The sequence below is a fragment of the Molossus molossus genome, unplaced genomic scaffold (genome assembly GCF_014108415.1).
Source record: "Molossus molossus isolate mMolMol1 unplaced genomic scaffold, mMolMol1.p scaffold_m16_p_7, whole genome shotgun sequence".
Classification (NCBI taxonomy): domain Eukaryota; kingdom Metazoa; phylum Chordata; class Mammalia; order Chiroptera; family Molossidae; genus Molossus; species Molossus molossus.
In genome coordinates this window covers 34,637,763-34,653,317 of record NW_023425401.1, presented here as the reverse complement: position 1 = coordinate 34,653,317, position 15,555 = coordinate 34,637,763, and the positions used below count along the sequence as shown (strand labels likewise).

At 36.5% G+C, this 15,555-nt stretch overlaps 1 protein-coding gene across 7 annotated transcripts in view; it reads left to right on the top strand.

The window, feature by feature from the left end:
* ANKIB1 (ankyrin repeat and IBR domain containing 1) overlaps positions 1–15,555 on the top strand; it is a 166,501-nt gene that overhangs the window by 131,296 nt on the left and 19,650 nt on the right. For all 7 annotated transcript variants that reach the window (XM_036246534.1, XM_036246533.1, XM_036246535.1 and 4 more), the window contains 2 exons: positions 4,068–4,156; positions 11,003–11,133. In XM_036246534.1, the coding sequence (XP_036102427.1) occupies positions 4,068–4,156; positions 11,003–11,133 (220 nt within the window). The remainder of the gene's footprint in view (positions 1–4,067; positions 4,157–11,002; positions 11,134–15,555) is intronic.

Genomic DNA, 15,555 nt, shown 5'->3' with positions numbered 1-15,555 from the left:
TTCAGAAGTGATCTTACTGATGGGGCTAGCACCCGAGGAAGCAGTAGGTCTGTGTCCCTCTGAGGTTCTAGAAAAGGAAACCTTCTGTTGCTTTCTAATGCAACACAACTTCAGAAAGTCAAGCATACTGATGAGCAGTTGTGGACTTTTGTAGAAGTGGCATTTGTATTTCCAGACTTTATTTGAAAACATTGGGCTTTCCTCCCCCAAAACCTCCTGCTCCCAGTGATTATTTTCTGTCAGAAAATGTTCTAACAACAGAGCCAATCATATTGCTATTGATTCTACTAGGGGAAAAATATTGAATATGTTATTTAATTTCCAGGGGAGGAAATCTTAAACTTAATGGAAATAATTTATTTCATTGACCTCATTTGTTTAGTTTTAGGTACTGCAGATATATAAGGCTATTCAATAACTTAATTTTTGTTTTAAATGCATCATAAGGAATACAAATTCTGTATTCCTACATATATTCTCAAGCACCATATGGGAACACTGTTCCTAGATCTGTGGTATATTTCTAACACTAGTATATGGTAATATATGTGCCAATTTAAAATTAACAGTTATTACAGATATCTCTTTTTCTGGAAAGCAGAGTTGATTTTCATATGTACTAAAGTAAAGCTGATATATCAGCTTTCATTTTTAATCAACCCAATATTTTTTGAATGACTGTTAAGTTACCACTGAGTTACTAAGGAACTCTATGAAACTGCATTTACAGAAAAGATTTTCCAAATACCAGATTTGGTGATGTCAGGAGTTTAAGTAAACTAAATTACTTTCAAAGTGGTGCTTTTGTTTTTTCCTTTAAACCATTTTTAAGTATACAATTCGGTGGTACTAAGTACATTCATAATGTTGTGCATTTTCAGAGCTTTTTCATCCTCCCAAATAGAAACTGTAACCATTTTGCAAAAATTCTCCATCCTTCTTCCCCTTCATCCACTGATAAACACCATTCTACTTTATGAATCTATGAATTCCCCTATTCTAAATATTTAATGTAAGTGGAATCATACAATATTTGTTCTTTTGTGTCTGGCTTGTTTCACTTAGCATAATATCTCTAATGTCTCAAGATTCATCCATATTACATTGTGTATATAGCATATGTCAGAATTTTTTTTTTTTATTGCTGGCTAATATTCCGTTGTGTGTATATAGATAGCATATTTTATTTATTCTTCTGTTGATGGACACTTGGATTGTTCCCATCTTTTAGCTATTGTGAATAATGCTGTTATGGACATTGGTGTAAAGAGGAGTATGAGTCCTTGCTTTCAATTCTTTTAGGTATATAGCTAGAAGTGGAATTGCTAGATCATGTGCTAATTCTGTGTTTAACATTTTGAGGAACCACCAAACTGTTTCCCTTAGCAGCTGCATCACTTTACATTCCTACCAGCAATGCACAGGGTTTCTCTTTGCCCACACCTTCTATGAAGTAGAATTGATATTTTTTTTTTTTTAATGTTTTTTATTGATTTTAAAGAAAGGGGAAGGGAGAGGAAAAAGAGAGAGAAACATCAATAAGAGAGAGAACATTGATTGGCTGCCTCCTACATGCCCCACACTGGGGATTTGGCCCACAACCTGGGCATGTGCCCTGACCGGAAATCAAACCAGCAACCTCTTGGTGCATGGGTCGACACTCAACCACTGAGCCACACCAGCTGGGTGAATTGATTTTTTTTTTAATGTTTTTATTGATTTTTTTAGAGAGAGGGAAAGGGAGAGAGAGAGAGATAGAAACATCAGTGAGAGAATAACATTGATCAGCTGCCTCCTGCACACCCCCTGCTGGGGATCAATCCCACAACCCAGGCATGTGCTCCAACTGGGAATCGAACCAGGACCTCTCAGTCCATGTGATGATGCTCAATCCACTGAGCCATACAGGCCAGGCTAATTGATGTATTTTTAATATAGTGAAATGTTACTTTTTAGTTTGTAAGACTCTACCTGAGTCAGTAGGTGTGTCAGAGCCCATTATTTTTACTTTATTTTTATTTTTTTATCCTCACCTAAGGACACTTTTGCATTCATCTTCAGATAGAGCGAGAGGGAGGAAGAGAGAGAGAAACATTGATGTGAGAGAGACACATAGAATGGTTGCCACCCACACGTCCCCAACCAGGGCAAGGACAAACTGCAACTGAGGTACATGCCCTTAGCAGGAACCAAACTCGGATCTCCCTGGACCGAGGGCCGATGCTCTAACCACAGAGCAACTGGCCAGGGCAGGTGTGTCTTCTTAAACAAACTTTGCAAATAAGATCTTTATTTAAATAGTTATTTTAAAATAATAATGATGGCACCAGCAGATTGGATTTTTCTCCCTCAAAAATGATAGTTTGTTGTTAACTGTAATAATTACCTTTGTACTACAGAATGTTGTATCATATTGAATTAAAACAAGTCATATTTGTAAATGCGTTAGACCCTTTGTATTTATTTTTTATCTTTTTGAAAGAGAGAGAGAAATATTGATGTGAGAGAAACAAATCAATTGGTTCCCTCCCCCACAACCTCTACTGGGGCCAGGGAGCAAACCTGAACCCCAGGTACATGCCCTTGACCGGGAATTGAACCTGCAGCAGTTTGAGGTCCGAGGTCCGATGCTCTAACCATGGAGCAAAACAGTCAGGGCACGTTAGCCCCCCCCCCTTTTTTTTTTTATCCTCACCCGAGGACATTTTTCCATTTGTTCAGATAGAGTGGGAGGAAGAGAGAGAGAGAGAGAAACATCAACGTGAAAGGGACACATCGAGTGGCTGCCACCCGCATAACCAAGCAGGGCCGGGGACAAACTGCAACCGAGGTACGTGCCCCCAGCGGGAACTGAACCTGGAGCTTTCTGGTCCGCGGGCCGACGCCCTAACCACTGAGCCAAACCGGCCAGAGCTGTTAGGCCCTTTTTAATGTTTGATTTTTATATATCAATAGAAAGAATAGAAAATTAACTTACAAATGATAAATTGATATGTTTTTAATTATTTAAATCAAAATTTGCCAAATTCCAATGAAACAGAAAATTGCAACTCAAAAGTAAGTTAGATTGTGCTAGCTGTTACTTTGAGATTCAGAGGTAAAAATAATGACACAAATATAGTATAAAACAGTACTTCTCAAACTTTAAGATGCGGAAGGGCCCTGACCTTCAGTTGGCTCAGTTGGTTAGAGCATTGTCCTGATACTCCAAGGTGGCAGGTTCCATCTCCAGTCAGGGCAGCACATACAAGAAATAAACAATGAATACATAAATAAGTGGAACAGCCCTGGCTAGTTTGGCTCAGCAGTTAGAGCGTCGTCTCATGGACCTGTGAGTCACAGGTTTGATTCCAGTCAAGGGCACATATCTTGGTTGCAGTTTATCTCCCCAGTCCGGCGAGGTTCATGGGGGAGGCAACCTGTCGATATGTTTCTCTCACATTGATGTTTCTCTCTCGCTTTCTCTCTCCCCTTCCCACTCTATCTGATTATAAATGGAAAAATATCCTCAGGTGAGGATTAAAAAAATAAGTGGAACAACAAATCTCTCTCTCAAATCAGTAAATAAAAAATTAAAGTAAAATACAATGCAGAAGGATCACATGATAATATTGATAAAATACATATTCTAATCATTCGATCTAGTGGCACCTGCTTTTCTGCATGCTTAACAAGCTCCTGAGTAAAGGCAATGCTACTAGCCAGGGAAAAACACTTTCAGTTGCAAGGATTTAAAGTATTAGTGAGGGAAGACCCTAATTGATAAAAATGTTTTATACTTGATAGCTCATAAGGCATGCAAAACTAAATTATAAATATTAGGTAATCTATTTGGAATTTTTAAAAATATGTAAATGAATATAGTAATTAAAAAAGAAACTGACCTGATGGTATTAAGCTTTGAAATCACATTTTCAATTCCTCTCTTGAAATACTTCATCTCAGTAGTCACTGTGCCTCAGTTTTCTCAACTTTAAAATTGCAAGAGTTACTTTCCACCTATTCTTTTACCCTGATGTTGATGAAGCAGATTTTTTAAATTGCCTTTTCTATGTTTTCCTCTTTAGGGAGTGCCTTGGTGAAGCACATGAGCCTTGTGACTGCCAAACATGGAAAAATTGGCTACAAAAAATTACTGAAATGAAACCAGAAGAACGTAAGAGGAATTTTAGATGGCTGTGCTACATATTTTCTAATAGCATACAAAAGATAATGTGGTCATATTTCTTAAAGTCTTCATACAGAAGTTTTCAAGTTTGTTCATGCTGGAGATTCCCTGTTTAACATCACCCCTTTAATCAGCATCCTTTTGGAGATGACAGGTTTTTGCAAGAGGGAATCATAGACAGGTTTCGTGTTTCTAGCTGACTTATTTTCCAAACTAACAAGATAGGCAGGGTAAACAGGAGTCTCATTTTAGGCTCCTACAGCCTTCCCTGTAATCCTGGGGTGGGCCAACTAACTTCTCTGTACTTTATGGGAAAAACATGAGATCTGTAGTGAGAGGAAGCTTCTTATTTCCCTGGAAGCTTCCAGTGGAGAAGACAAGTTAATTTCTTGCTAATCTGGTTCTATAGACTTACTTATATTAAATGCCATGTCAATAATTATTTTTACTGAGATTTCTATAAATACAGTATCTCTGTTAATTCTCACAGAAATGCTATGAGATTGATATTACTAATCCCATTTTACAGATGAGGAAACTAGCACATTCTGTTGAGTGACACAGGGCACAGACCTGGTAAACACAGTGGGTTTAAATTAGCCTTCCTAATAGAAGTTCCGCATTTAACAAGTAAATATATCTGCTTTATAATACTTTTTATCCCCTGAAGTGTTTTATGGCAATTATTTTCTTTATAGCAATTATTTTAAATTAAATTAAAATTAATTTAGGGTTTTTTTCCTTCACTTTTTAGATAATGGAGTTAATTTGAGGTGTTGCAAATCAGGATTAAGAATTCACTCAGTGGCCCTGGCCGGTTTGGCTCAGTGGTTAGAGCGTCTACCTGCGGACCAGAGAGTTCCGGGTTCGGTTCCCCCTAAGGGCACGTACCTCGGTTGCAGTTTGTCCCCGGCCCTGGTTGGGGTCTTGTGAGTGGCAACCAGCTTCCTCCAACACAACTGTAAACCTACCTTTGCCCCACCCTGTATAGTTGAGTAAAGATGAGAGTACAAAAACAAGAACAACTAAATCAGGTTGCAGGGGTGTTGTCAAAGAATCTTCCTGAAGGCAGTGAGTTGTTAGTGGGTTTTAGCATATCTGCAGCTGAAGTGACACTAGGAGAGACTGGCTGGCTTGTATTATGTCAGGAAATATACCATGGTCTGAGCGTTAGTCCTCAGCATTTCAGGTTCATGAGGTCCGTTTTGTGCACCAACTCGGTTATTCAGACCATGGAGAAGAGACTACTATGTAAACCATAATACTAGTTTATTAATGCTAACGAGGGAGATCTCTTTCACATGATTAGAAGGCTCATGGCCCTTATCAAGGAGCAAAGGGAAGTGGATAATCTCAGGATATTTAATGGTGAGGTCTGATTAAGTATTTCTGTCCTGTACATTCATCATTCAATCAACAAATACATTTTTGAGTACCTGCTATGTGCTAGGCACTTCCCAAATCAGTAACACCTGTATAGATTGTTCCTTTTCCCCAAATTCATCATGTCTCTCTGTTGTAAGCCAGATATAGCTTGCCATTGCTCTCTTGACACCCACCCATTTTCCCTGTTCTGATATATATGGGTCTGTATATGTGTGTGAGTTCCATAAATAGATTAATAACATTATCACTTTTAAACATGACAACACAGTTGGATTTTGCTCTCTTTTCCTGCTTCTGACACCTAAAAACATGTATATTTCTATTAGAGATGGCTTGCTATTGTCCACATACCTACATTTTTTTTCCAACGTGTCTATGGAACTTAAAGTTAATGTCCATGGGAGAAAACTGCAGGAGATGAGGCTGGAAAAGTGGGTGTTGCCAAATTGAGAGGGTTCTTGCCAAATTGTCTGAATTTATCTTAGTAACATAATAAGCCATAAAAAATATTTTTGAAAGTAGGGAAGTGGCATTATCAGAGATATTTTTATCAAGATAGAGGACTAGGAAGAGTAGACTGAAGGGGAGAGATAAGGAGTTTTGAGTAGAAGAGTGATAACCGAAGATGCTCACTTAGAAAGATCACTTGGTATAATGAATAAAATAAGCTGATGAACAAAATAGATCCAGAGACATAGAAAAGAGTAGGATTCAGACTGACAAACCTCAGAGGAGTGGGGTGGGCAGAAGGGAAGAGATAAACCAAAGAATTTATATGCATATATGCATATGTGCACACCAATGGACATAGACAACAATGCTGTGAGGTGGGGCAGGATTGGAAGGAGGGTGTTTGGGGGGGGGGGGGAGGAGAAACATCTGTAACAAAAATTAATAATAAAAATAAATTTAAAAAGAAAGAAAGATTACTTGGGCAGAGATGTGGATGATGAATTAGGGACTATTGAAACACTAGGTAAGAATGCTGTTTCTGAGACAACTTTAGAATGTCCAGGTAAGAGAATGTGAGGGCTTGAATAAGAGAGAGGCAGTGCAGGTGGGAGAGGAAAGGTGTATGCTGGAGAGTTAAGATGTCATATTAAGTTGAAAATTGAGGGTACTTAATAGTTGCCTAAAAGAGTTAATATACCACAGAAAGTAATTAGTACAGTGTGTTATTTAATTCTTTAATAGAAAATGGCTGGCCCAGCTGGTGTGGCTCACTGGTTGAGTGTCAACCCATGTACCAAGAGGTTGCCAGTTCGATTCCCGGTCAGGGCACATGCCCAGGCTGTGGGCCTGATCCCCAGTGGGGGGCATGCAGGCGGCGGCCAATCGATGTTTCTATCTCTCCCTCTCCCTCTCCCTCTAAAATCAATAAAGAAAAAAATTTTTTTTTAAAAAGAAAAGAAAATGGCCAGAAGTGTCATTAGAGATGTAAAGTAAGTATTTTAAATAGGTGATTATTTTCAGTTATCCCTTACAGTTTCCAGGTTGGATCAATTATTCCATTATCCACTAATAAGGTTTTATTAGGAAGGAGAGGGAAAATGACCTGGCCAGTAAGTCCAGATTATTGGTAGCACTGTGACAAAATATCCTTATGTGTGATAGTAACCCTGATAATGAGGAAGAAAATGTAATAGAACTAGAAAATGGTATACATGATATATACTTGGTTACTTCTGACAGTCAGAGATAGGGAGACCTCAAATTAAAAACTGAAGATCACCTCAAAAAGTTCCAAATAGGGTTTTAATTCAGAAACAGGAAGAAATTTTAGAAAATTGGATAAAAGGCAAGAGACTAAGGATGCCTGAGAAGTGTCTACCAGAGGAGACAAGGCCAGGGTTGCAGAGCATATTCCCAGCTGCTAAGAAAAACCCGGGAGTTTTCTCACTGTCCTTCCACTGAAAGGTGTTGACCAGTAGACTATTAAAATGGCCACTTAAGTTTATGAAGTTTAGGGTGAGGCTTAAAGCAAACATTAATAGGCCAGGTATAATACTTAAGAAGAACATCATCATTAAATATATAAAAATAATACTAAAAAAAAGAGAACTATGGTTAAATGCTCTATTGAGTTTTCATATTACTTTGGCTTATGATCTCTTATCTGGCATAAACATTTTCAAACTTGTAGATTCATGAGAAAGATTTCTCCCTTATGCCCAGTTTTCCAAAATTATTGAATTATGATACTCAGAGCAACAAAATCTAATTAATGAAAAAAACTATTAGAAAATAAACCGAGATCAGTTCAAAGAATAAATTCCACATAAAGGTTCAGGTACTGTTTTTAAGTTCTGAAATTGCTTTTAATGTGTCTAAATCAAAGCAAGAAGCAGGAATGATATTTTCTGTGAAATGATGGTTAATTTATAAAATTATCAAATTGGTTTTTTTCATAGTACAAAATAAATGTTTATTGAATGGAATTCAAACGTCTTTTTAAGAATTCAGTCTTTAAAAACAACTTTGTTTTCACTTTCATACATGTTGCCTCTATTAATAGGTCTTAGATTCTGTAATGCTCTAATATTTTATTAAATGAACTTAGTATTTCTTAGAAAAGAGACCTAAGCACATGAGATTATAAAGGAAAGAAGATGAAGATATAGTAGACATGTAACTAAAGTGAAGGGAAGAGAATGGAAGTCAGTATGAGTGAAGAGGACTCCCAGGTTGATTGAAGGGAGATAAAGTATTGCAGGTGTGAAGGACAGTATGTTCAAAGGGCAGATGTATGAAATGAGCATGTTCAGAGAACTGGAAGTGAAGGCATTTTTCCAGCTCAAGTTTTTATTATAATAATAGTCATTTTCTGTACATGACTTACTTTATGCAATCTACTAGAATGCAGTTAGGAACTAGCATTCTCTCCCAGGGAGGGGAGAAAAACACTGTTATGTTGCAGGCCACACAGCTGCTTTGTTTTAATGGCTCTGTGCTTTATTTATTATAACAATGGACAATAGAATCATAAGAATATGTGAGAGCCTCTGAGCTAAAAATAATGATGATGCTGAAGCAAGGAGGAAGGCCACTACATGTAAACCAAAATTAGACTTGGTGACTAGTTTTACAGCTATCTATACCCTTTATAAATGGTATTACCTCTCCAGCTTGACCTTATTGGCCATGAGTATAGTAAGTTCCTTCCAATTTTCTCCACCAATTATCTCAGAATTTTCTCCACTAACCTCGTAATCAAACCATCATCCTCCAAGTGTATTTTGAACCGGAGTGAAGTTAGATCAGTTTATTGCTGCTGCTGTTACTTTATTGTTGTTGTTGTTGTTGTTGTTTGTTTTTTCTGCTGTGTAGAATGAAAACCAGCAGTAGCTTCTGTGCTATTGTTGGCACAAACTTAAGGGTTCTTGTGTGCAAGATAGCCCCCTCCTTGACTTCTGGGCTCCATCAGAGGGCTGCTCCTAGTCTCAGCTCTTCCAGTTTATGTACAGAACCACTTCCCAGGGCTCAGTCAGCTCAGACCTTTGCCTCCTTCCCTCAGGGATTTGTATCGGGTAACTTTTCTGTTTAAACATTAAAACTCAAAACATCTGATTTCTCCACTGCTTTTACTATTAGGACTATCCCTTTACCCTACCCTCTGAGAGTGTGTCTGCGTATAATCAGAGCCTTAATTGGACAGACCACTTGCAGTAATTCCAAAGTGATTTTCCAACATCTTTTTCAGTAAAGAAAACTGGGCTTCCCTGAGCCTGTAGAGCTAGAAAACAAAACAATTCAAACTTGATTACTGACATTCTTACAGGAAAAAAGAACTTTTTAATTGTGCATCTAGAATTCTCTCTAGCCCCTAACTTTCTCCACTTGGGGGAAAAGTTTATAGAATGTAAAATGTCAAATTTAGAATATTTAAAAACTACAGCATTTCTTAAAATTGCAGATCTCAAATTTAGTAGAATAAATTGAGTTTAAGATGATGAAGAGAGCATAAGGTTGGTATGGGGACAGAGGGTGGGAGAAGCTTGCCAGGTAGACAGTGGCCAAGTCATAAAGGCTTTTATATTCTTTGTTAAAGCAATTTAACTTTGTTTTGTAGTCAGTGGTGAGCAACTAAAAGATTTAAAGCAGATTTGTATTTTTAAAGAGTTTACTGTTGCCCAGCCGGTGTGGCTCAGTGGTTGAGCATGGACCCATGCACCAAGAGGTCGCTGGTTCAGTTCCCCATCAGGGCACATGCCCACATTGTGGGCCTGATCCCCAGGGGGGGCATACAGGAGGTGGCCAATTGATGTTCTCTCTCATCAGTGTTTCTGTCTCTCTCTTTCTCCCTTCCTCTCTCTTTCTCAAAACAATAAAGAATAAAAATAAAAGATTACTCTTTAGGCTGTATTGTGTAGGGCTTGGGAGCAGGAGAAGGAGCTGGGGAGGTAGATTGGTTTTCTCTGTTTTTATTGTCTAGGCAAGAGGTGTGGAGGACCCTAGCTAAAGCAATAAAATTAGAAATGGAGAGAAACAGGTATGAAAAAGAGTTAGAATCAATGGGACATGGTGGGTGCGAGAGAGAAGGGTGTGTTCAAGATCATACTCTTTCTGAATTGACTCTGGGTAGAGGATCATACCTTTACCAGGGTAGGGGATAGAGAAAGGAGCAGGTTTGGGGGCAGCGATAACTTTAGTTTTAGACATGTCACATTGGGTTTATCTTTAGCTTATCTGAAATAATCATGGATAAAAGCGATGTTGACATTTCAATATAATTTTCATGTTTTTTACTATGAGGAAGACTTTATGGCATTTACATTTATAACTGGCCTATTTCAGAAATGATTGTCTAAAGTAACCTTTCTATCGGTTTTTATTTTTCATAATTTTTTTTTAAAGATCCTTCCTGCGCCCCCCCTTTTTTTAAAATTTTTTTTAATTGATTTGAGAGAAAGAGAAAGGGAGAGGGAGAGAGAGAGATAGAAACATCGATGAGAGAAAATACCGATTGGCCACCTCCTGCATGCCCCCCACTGGGGATTGAGCCCACAACCTGGCCATGTGCCCTGACCAGGAATCAAACCGGCAACCTCTTAGTGCATGGGTCGATGTCAACCACTGAGCCACACCAGCTGGGCTCTATCATTTTTTTTTTCAGGTAACAATTATTTTAAACAGAGAATAACATGATGCTTTTTTTTTTTAAACTTTAAACTTTGGATTTATTTCTTTCCCAGTTTATTTGGACACACCTTTAGGGAAACATTTCCTTTAAATCAGGTTTCATTAAATAGAATTTTTGGAATACAGCTTCTTATCCTGTAAACATGCTATTTAAAATGAGTTTAAAACTTTTGCCATAGAGCCTAGTGGGATAATAATACTGTGATTAAAATTGAGAGGCAACCTGCAAAGAACACTGTGGGTTTTTTTTTTCCCTTGCAATTGTACACTAAATCATTTTTTTGTGTGTTTGTGCTTAATATCCCAAAGTTGTGGGAGTTAGTGAAGCTTATGAGGATGCTGCCAATTGTCTCTGGTTGTTAACTAACTCCAAGCCTTGTGCTAATTGTAAGTCTCCAATACAGAAGAATGAGGGATGCAATCACATGCAGTGTGCTAAGGTAAGAAGTCAAAGAAGCTTGTGAATGTTTTGCAATTGAAATCTTAATTTGATTGGTAATCCAAAGAAGAAATGTTGTAAACATAAAAATCTTTTTGAGTTTCAGATGGATTCTAGGATTCTGCAAAAATTCTACATTCTTTGTTGAATAACTTAAGTATTTATTTATATTACTTACTTTTACACTCCTTGTGAATGTTAAAAATAAAAGTAAAGATTCACTGGTATTTGGCCAGAAGGTCTGAAATGCCTGAATCCTTCCCTGCCAATCACCTTTCCCTGTAAAGATCCTGAGAGAGTTTTGTGTATGTATAAATAATAGTATTAGATGGTGGAGCGCTACTATGTATAGATCTCTTGTGAAGCTGTTTTGGAGCACATAGCTTAGACTCAAGGCCCAAGCCTGACCCCCGCCAATCCCCGTAAATCCAAATCTAAATCTTAGTGTCTATATACAGATGTGTGTATAATAAAGGTACCCAAAGTAGCAGGCAGAATTTAGGTGTCCTAATGAAACTCTCAATTAAATAAGTAATTCATTCCTAAATTGAAAATGAAATGCCAATGAAGACAGACTTGGCTGAAAAATAATTTATATGGTGACACAGAAAGAAACTACCATATTTAGAACAAATATTCTGTAGTTAGAGTAATAACATTTTATTAATCCATGCCTACGCTTGTGAACATTTTTTTAAATTATAGTGATAGTTCAATTGTTTTTCTTTTCATTGTAAGTGCCATTTATGTAAAAAATATTTAAAATTATTGAGAGAAGAACATTTAATTTCTGTAATTTAGGATATGAAAGAAATCAAATAGTTAAGAAGATTTAATAAAATATGTCAACATCTAAGTATTACTTGATTTTTACCTTAAAATTAATGATCATTATTATTATGACTTTAAAAATAATGACAGTTACCCAATGATGTTTAAAAGTCTGTTTCTATAAAATTGACAAAGGAATTGGCTTAGTGAGTGAGACAGTAATAATAATTTCCTAAGAGGCAAAAAGAAAAACCTAGTACAGCATTCTGTGCAAAGTGCTTTAAAGTGTTTATTAGTCAGCTGATTGAGCCAAAATTATTTCATATATTTTGGGATCTTATCTCCAATATCCATATTAGTGTTTTCTTGGAAAATTTGATATAGGCTGCATAGATGTATAAAGAAATACAGATTGACCATAAAAGTCAGCAGTTGGGCTACTAACAAAAGGACAGGATCCAACATTACTTTTATTTCTTTTTTAGCACCTATCAGTTGTAAATATTTGATAAATATGTATTTAGTGAACATTTTCATGATTTAATCAGATTAAGGCTATCAGGTAGATTATCTTAAATAGGTTTTGCTTAAGCTTCTTCAAGCATTTAAAAGAAGCATTCAGCCCAGCTGGTATGGCTCAATGGTTGAGCATTGACCCGTGGACCAAAGAAAGGGTTGCCAGTTCGATTCCCAGTGAGGGCACATGCCCGGGTTGTAAGCTCAATCCCCATTGGGGGTGTGCAGGAGGCAGCCAGTTGATGTGTCTCTCTCATCGATGTTTCTATCACTCCCTCTCTCTCTAAAAAAAAAAAAAAAAAAATTAATAAACATTTACTTACATACTATGTAAATGTAGAAGTCTTATTTAATATACCATCTAAAGTATTTGCATGAAACCAAAAAAAACCTGACAATTATTTTTTATTTTACGCTTTTTAAAATTTAAGTATAGTTGGCATACAATGTTATATTAGTTTCAGATGTACAACATAGTGGTTCAACATTTATATACCTTACAGTGTGATCACACTAAGTCTAGTAGTATTCATCTGTCATTTTGCCAACTTACCACAATGTTATTGACTGTATTCCCCCTTGACAAGTTCTTTTTATGACATAAAAGAAGACATCTGGAAAGTAATGGGCTTGCTACAAAAAATTTTATACTTTTGGAATTTTTTAAAAATGTGAAGGCGGCCCTGGCCAGTTTGGCTCAGCGGTTAGAGCGTTGGCCTGCGGTCCGGAGAGACCCGGGTTCGGTTCCCGCTAAGGGCATGTACCTCGGTTGCAGTTTATCCCTGGCCCTGGTTCGTCGTGCGGGTGGCAGCCACTCAATGTGTCCCTTTCACGTTGATGTTTCTCTCTCTCTCTCTCTCTCTCTCTCTCTCTCTCTCTCTCTCTCTCTCTCTTCCTCTCTCTCCCTCCCACTCTATCTGTACAAAAAATGGAAAAATGTCCTCGGGTGAGGATTAAAAAAAAAAAAAAAAATGTGAAGGCGGAACAACAAACAGGTTATGTGTAATTCAATTCAGGTTCTAACACAATGATTACGTCATAATGCACTTTCATTAATGCTTCAGTGTTGATTATGATTCAGTAGAGTTTTTACTTTCTGGAGTCAAATTGTTAAACATTTTTTAAATGAGAAATTTGGCTCTGTAAAATAAGTTCATGTATTTTAAAAACACTCCTTATTCTAGTTATTACCCTTTACATAATTTTCATGAGACTGTATAAATTTTGCATTCTTACACATTTTATTTTCTAATATATACTTTAATTGAATTTATTGGGGTTATGTTGGTTAATTAAATAGTTTTCAAGTGTACAGTTCTATAATACATCATCTGTGTATTGTCTTGTGTGTTTACCACCCATAGTCTGGTCTCCTTTCATCACTGTTTATTCCCCCTTTACCCTCTTCTACCTGCCCCTAAACCCCTTTTCTCTGGTAATCACCATATTGGTATCTGTGTCTAAGAGGTTATGTATTTATTTATTTATTTCACTTAATCCCTTCACCTATTTCACACATTTTTTAAAAATTATATATGTATATATTTTTTTACTTTATTGATATTTAGAGAGAGAGGAAAGGAGAGGGAGAGAGAGATAGAAACATCAATGAGAGAGAACATTGATTGGCTGCCTCCTGCATGCCCCCCACTGGGGATTTGACCCATAACCTGGGCATATGCCCTGACAGGGAATCCAACCAGCGATCTCTTGGTGCATGGGTCGACACTCAACCACTAAGCCACACCAGCTGGGCTATTTCACACATTTTAAATCACTTAGTAATTTTCTTCATCTGACTGTATAAAACTATGAGTTGCAACTAAAAAATAAAAGTTATTCAAATTCTATGTTCTTTTCCTTACAAAATATAATATTTGGCTGTTTTGTAGAGAGTTTTGCCGCTGATTTTGAGAGATCAATAAAGCTGTACTGAACAGGATACTTGTATCAAATCAGGCACAAAGTTTGCTTGTGCCAGGCAACAAAAGAACTGTCAGAGCCTTGAAACAAGCGCTCAGTTTATTGTTTAAGCACATGTTTGTAAATGAGCTGATGAGTACAGAGACTTGAATTCAGTTCTGTATTCATAACATGTCATGTAGAGGAAAAATTAGTGAAGACAACATAGCTAGTAAAGTATATCTGATTGCTATATTCAAGCTCCATATCCTGAAAATCTGGACTCTGCCATCTTTTCAGGTATCCATGAAGCATTCACAGAAAATTGACCATTGATCATCAAAGAAATTCTCAGCAATATTCTAGAAAATAGAAAATAATATCAGCAGCATTGTCTAATCATAATGGAATTATAGAAATTAATAATAAAGTTACAAAAGGCCTTTTCATTTAGGAATTTTAAATCTTTCAGACAACTCAAGAGAGAAAAAGGAGCTTTCGAATTTCTAGGAAACTAGGATAATGAAAACACTCTTTTATCAGAACCTGAGAGCTATAGCTAAAACAATGCTCAGAAGTGTACATAACCTTATTCACTTAAAACATTACTGAATAAGGAATGAATTAAGGATATGACTTAAAATTAGGAAAACAAAATAAATTTGAGGAAAGCCAGAAAGAAAGATAAAAAAAAAAAAAAAATAGTGAATTAAAAATTGAAAAACAATACCACTAATAAATAAATCCAAAAAGTGGTTTCTAAAAAAAAAAAAATAAGATAAACCACTAAGCCTACATAAGAAAAAGGGAGTGAGGGAATTCAGATATACAATATAAGAAACAAGGGGACTAATCAATAAACAAAGCAAACTAAAATAATAAGAGAGAACTTTGCTCAACTCTTGAAGATAAATTTGAACTTGGGTTTGAAATGGATTGATTTTTCTACGAAAATATAATTTATTAAAACTGATCCTAGAAGAGATATTCAAACAAACCTATTTTCAAAGAAAAGATTTCAAGGATCTAGCTCCCGTTTAAAGTTATAGGTTCTGATGGCTTCACAGTAGAGTTTTATCAAATCTTTAAAGAAAAGGTAATTCCAATATGATTTAAACTCTTTCTGGGAGTTAAAAATAAGGAAACTTTCAAATTATTATTACGTATAAGGAGAGTAGAACCTTGATACCACCACTTGAAAAGATTATTAAAATTTAAACTGTAGATCAATCTT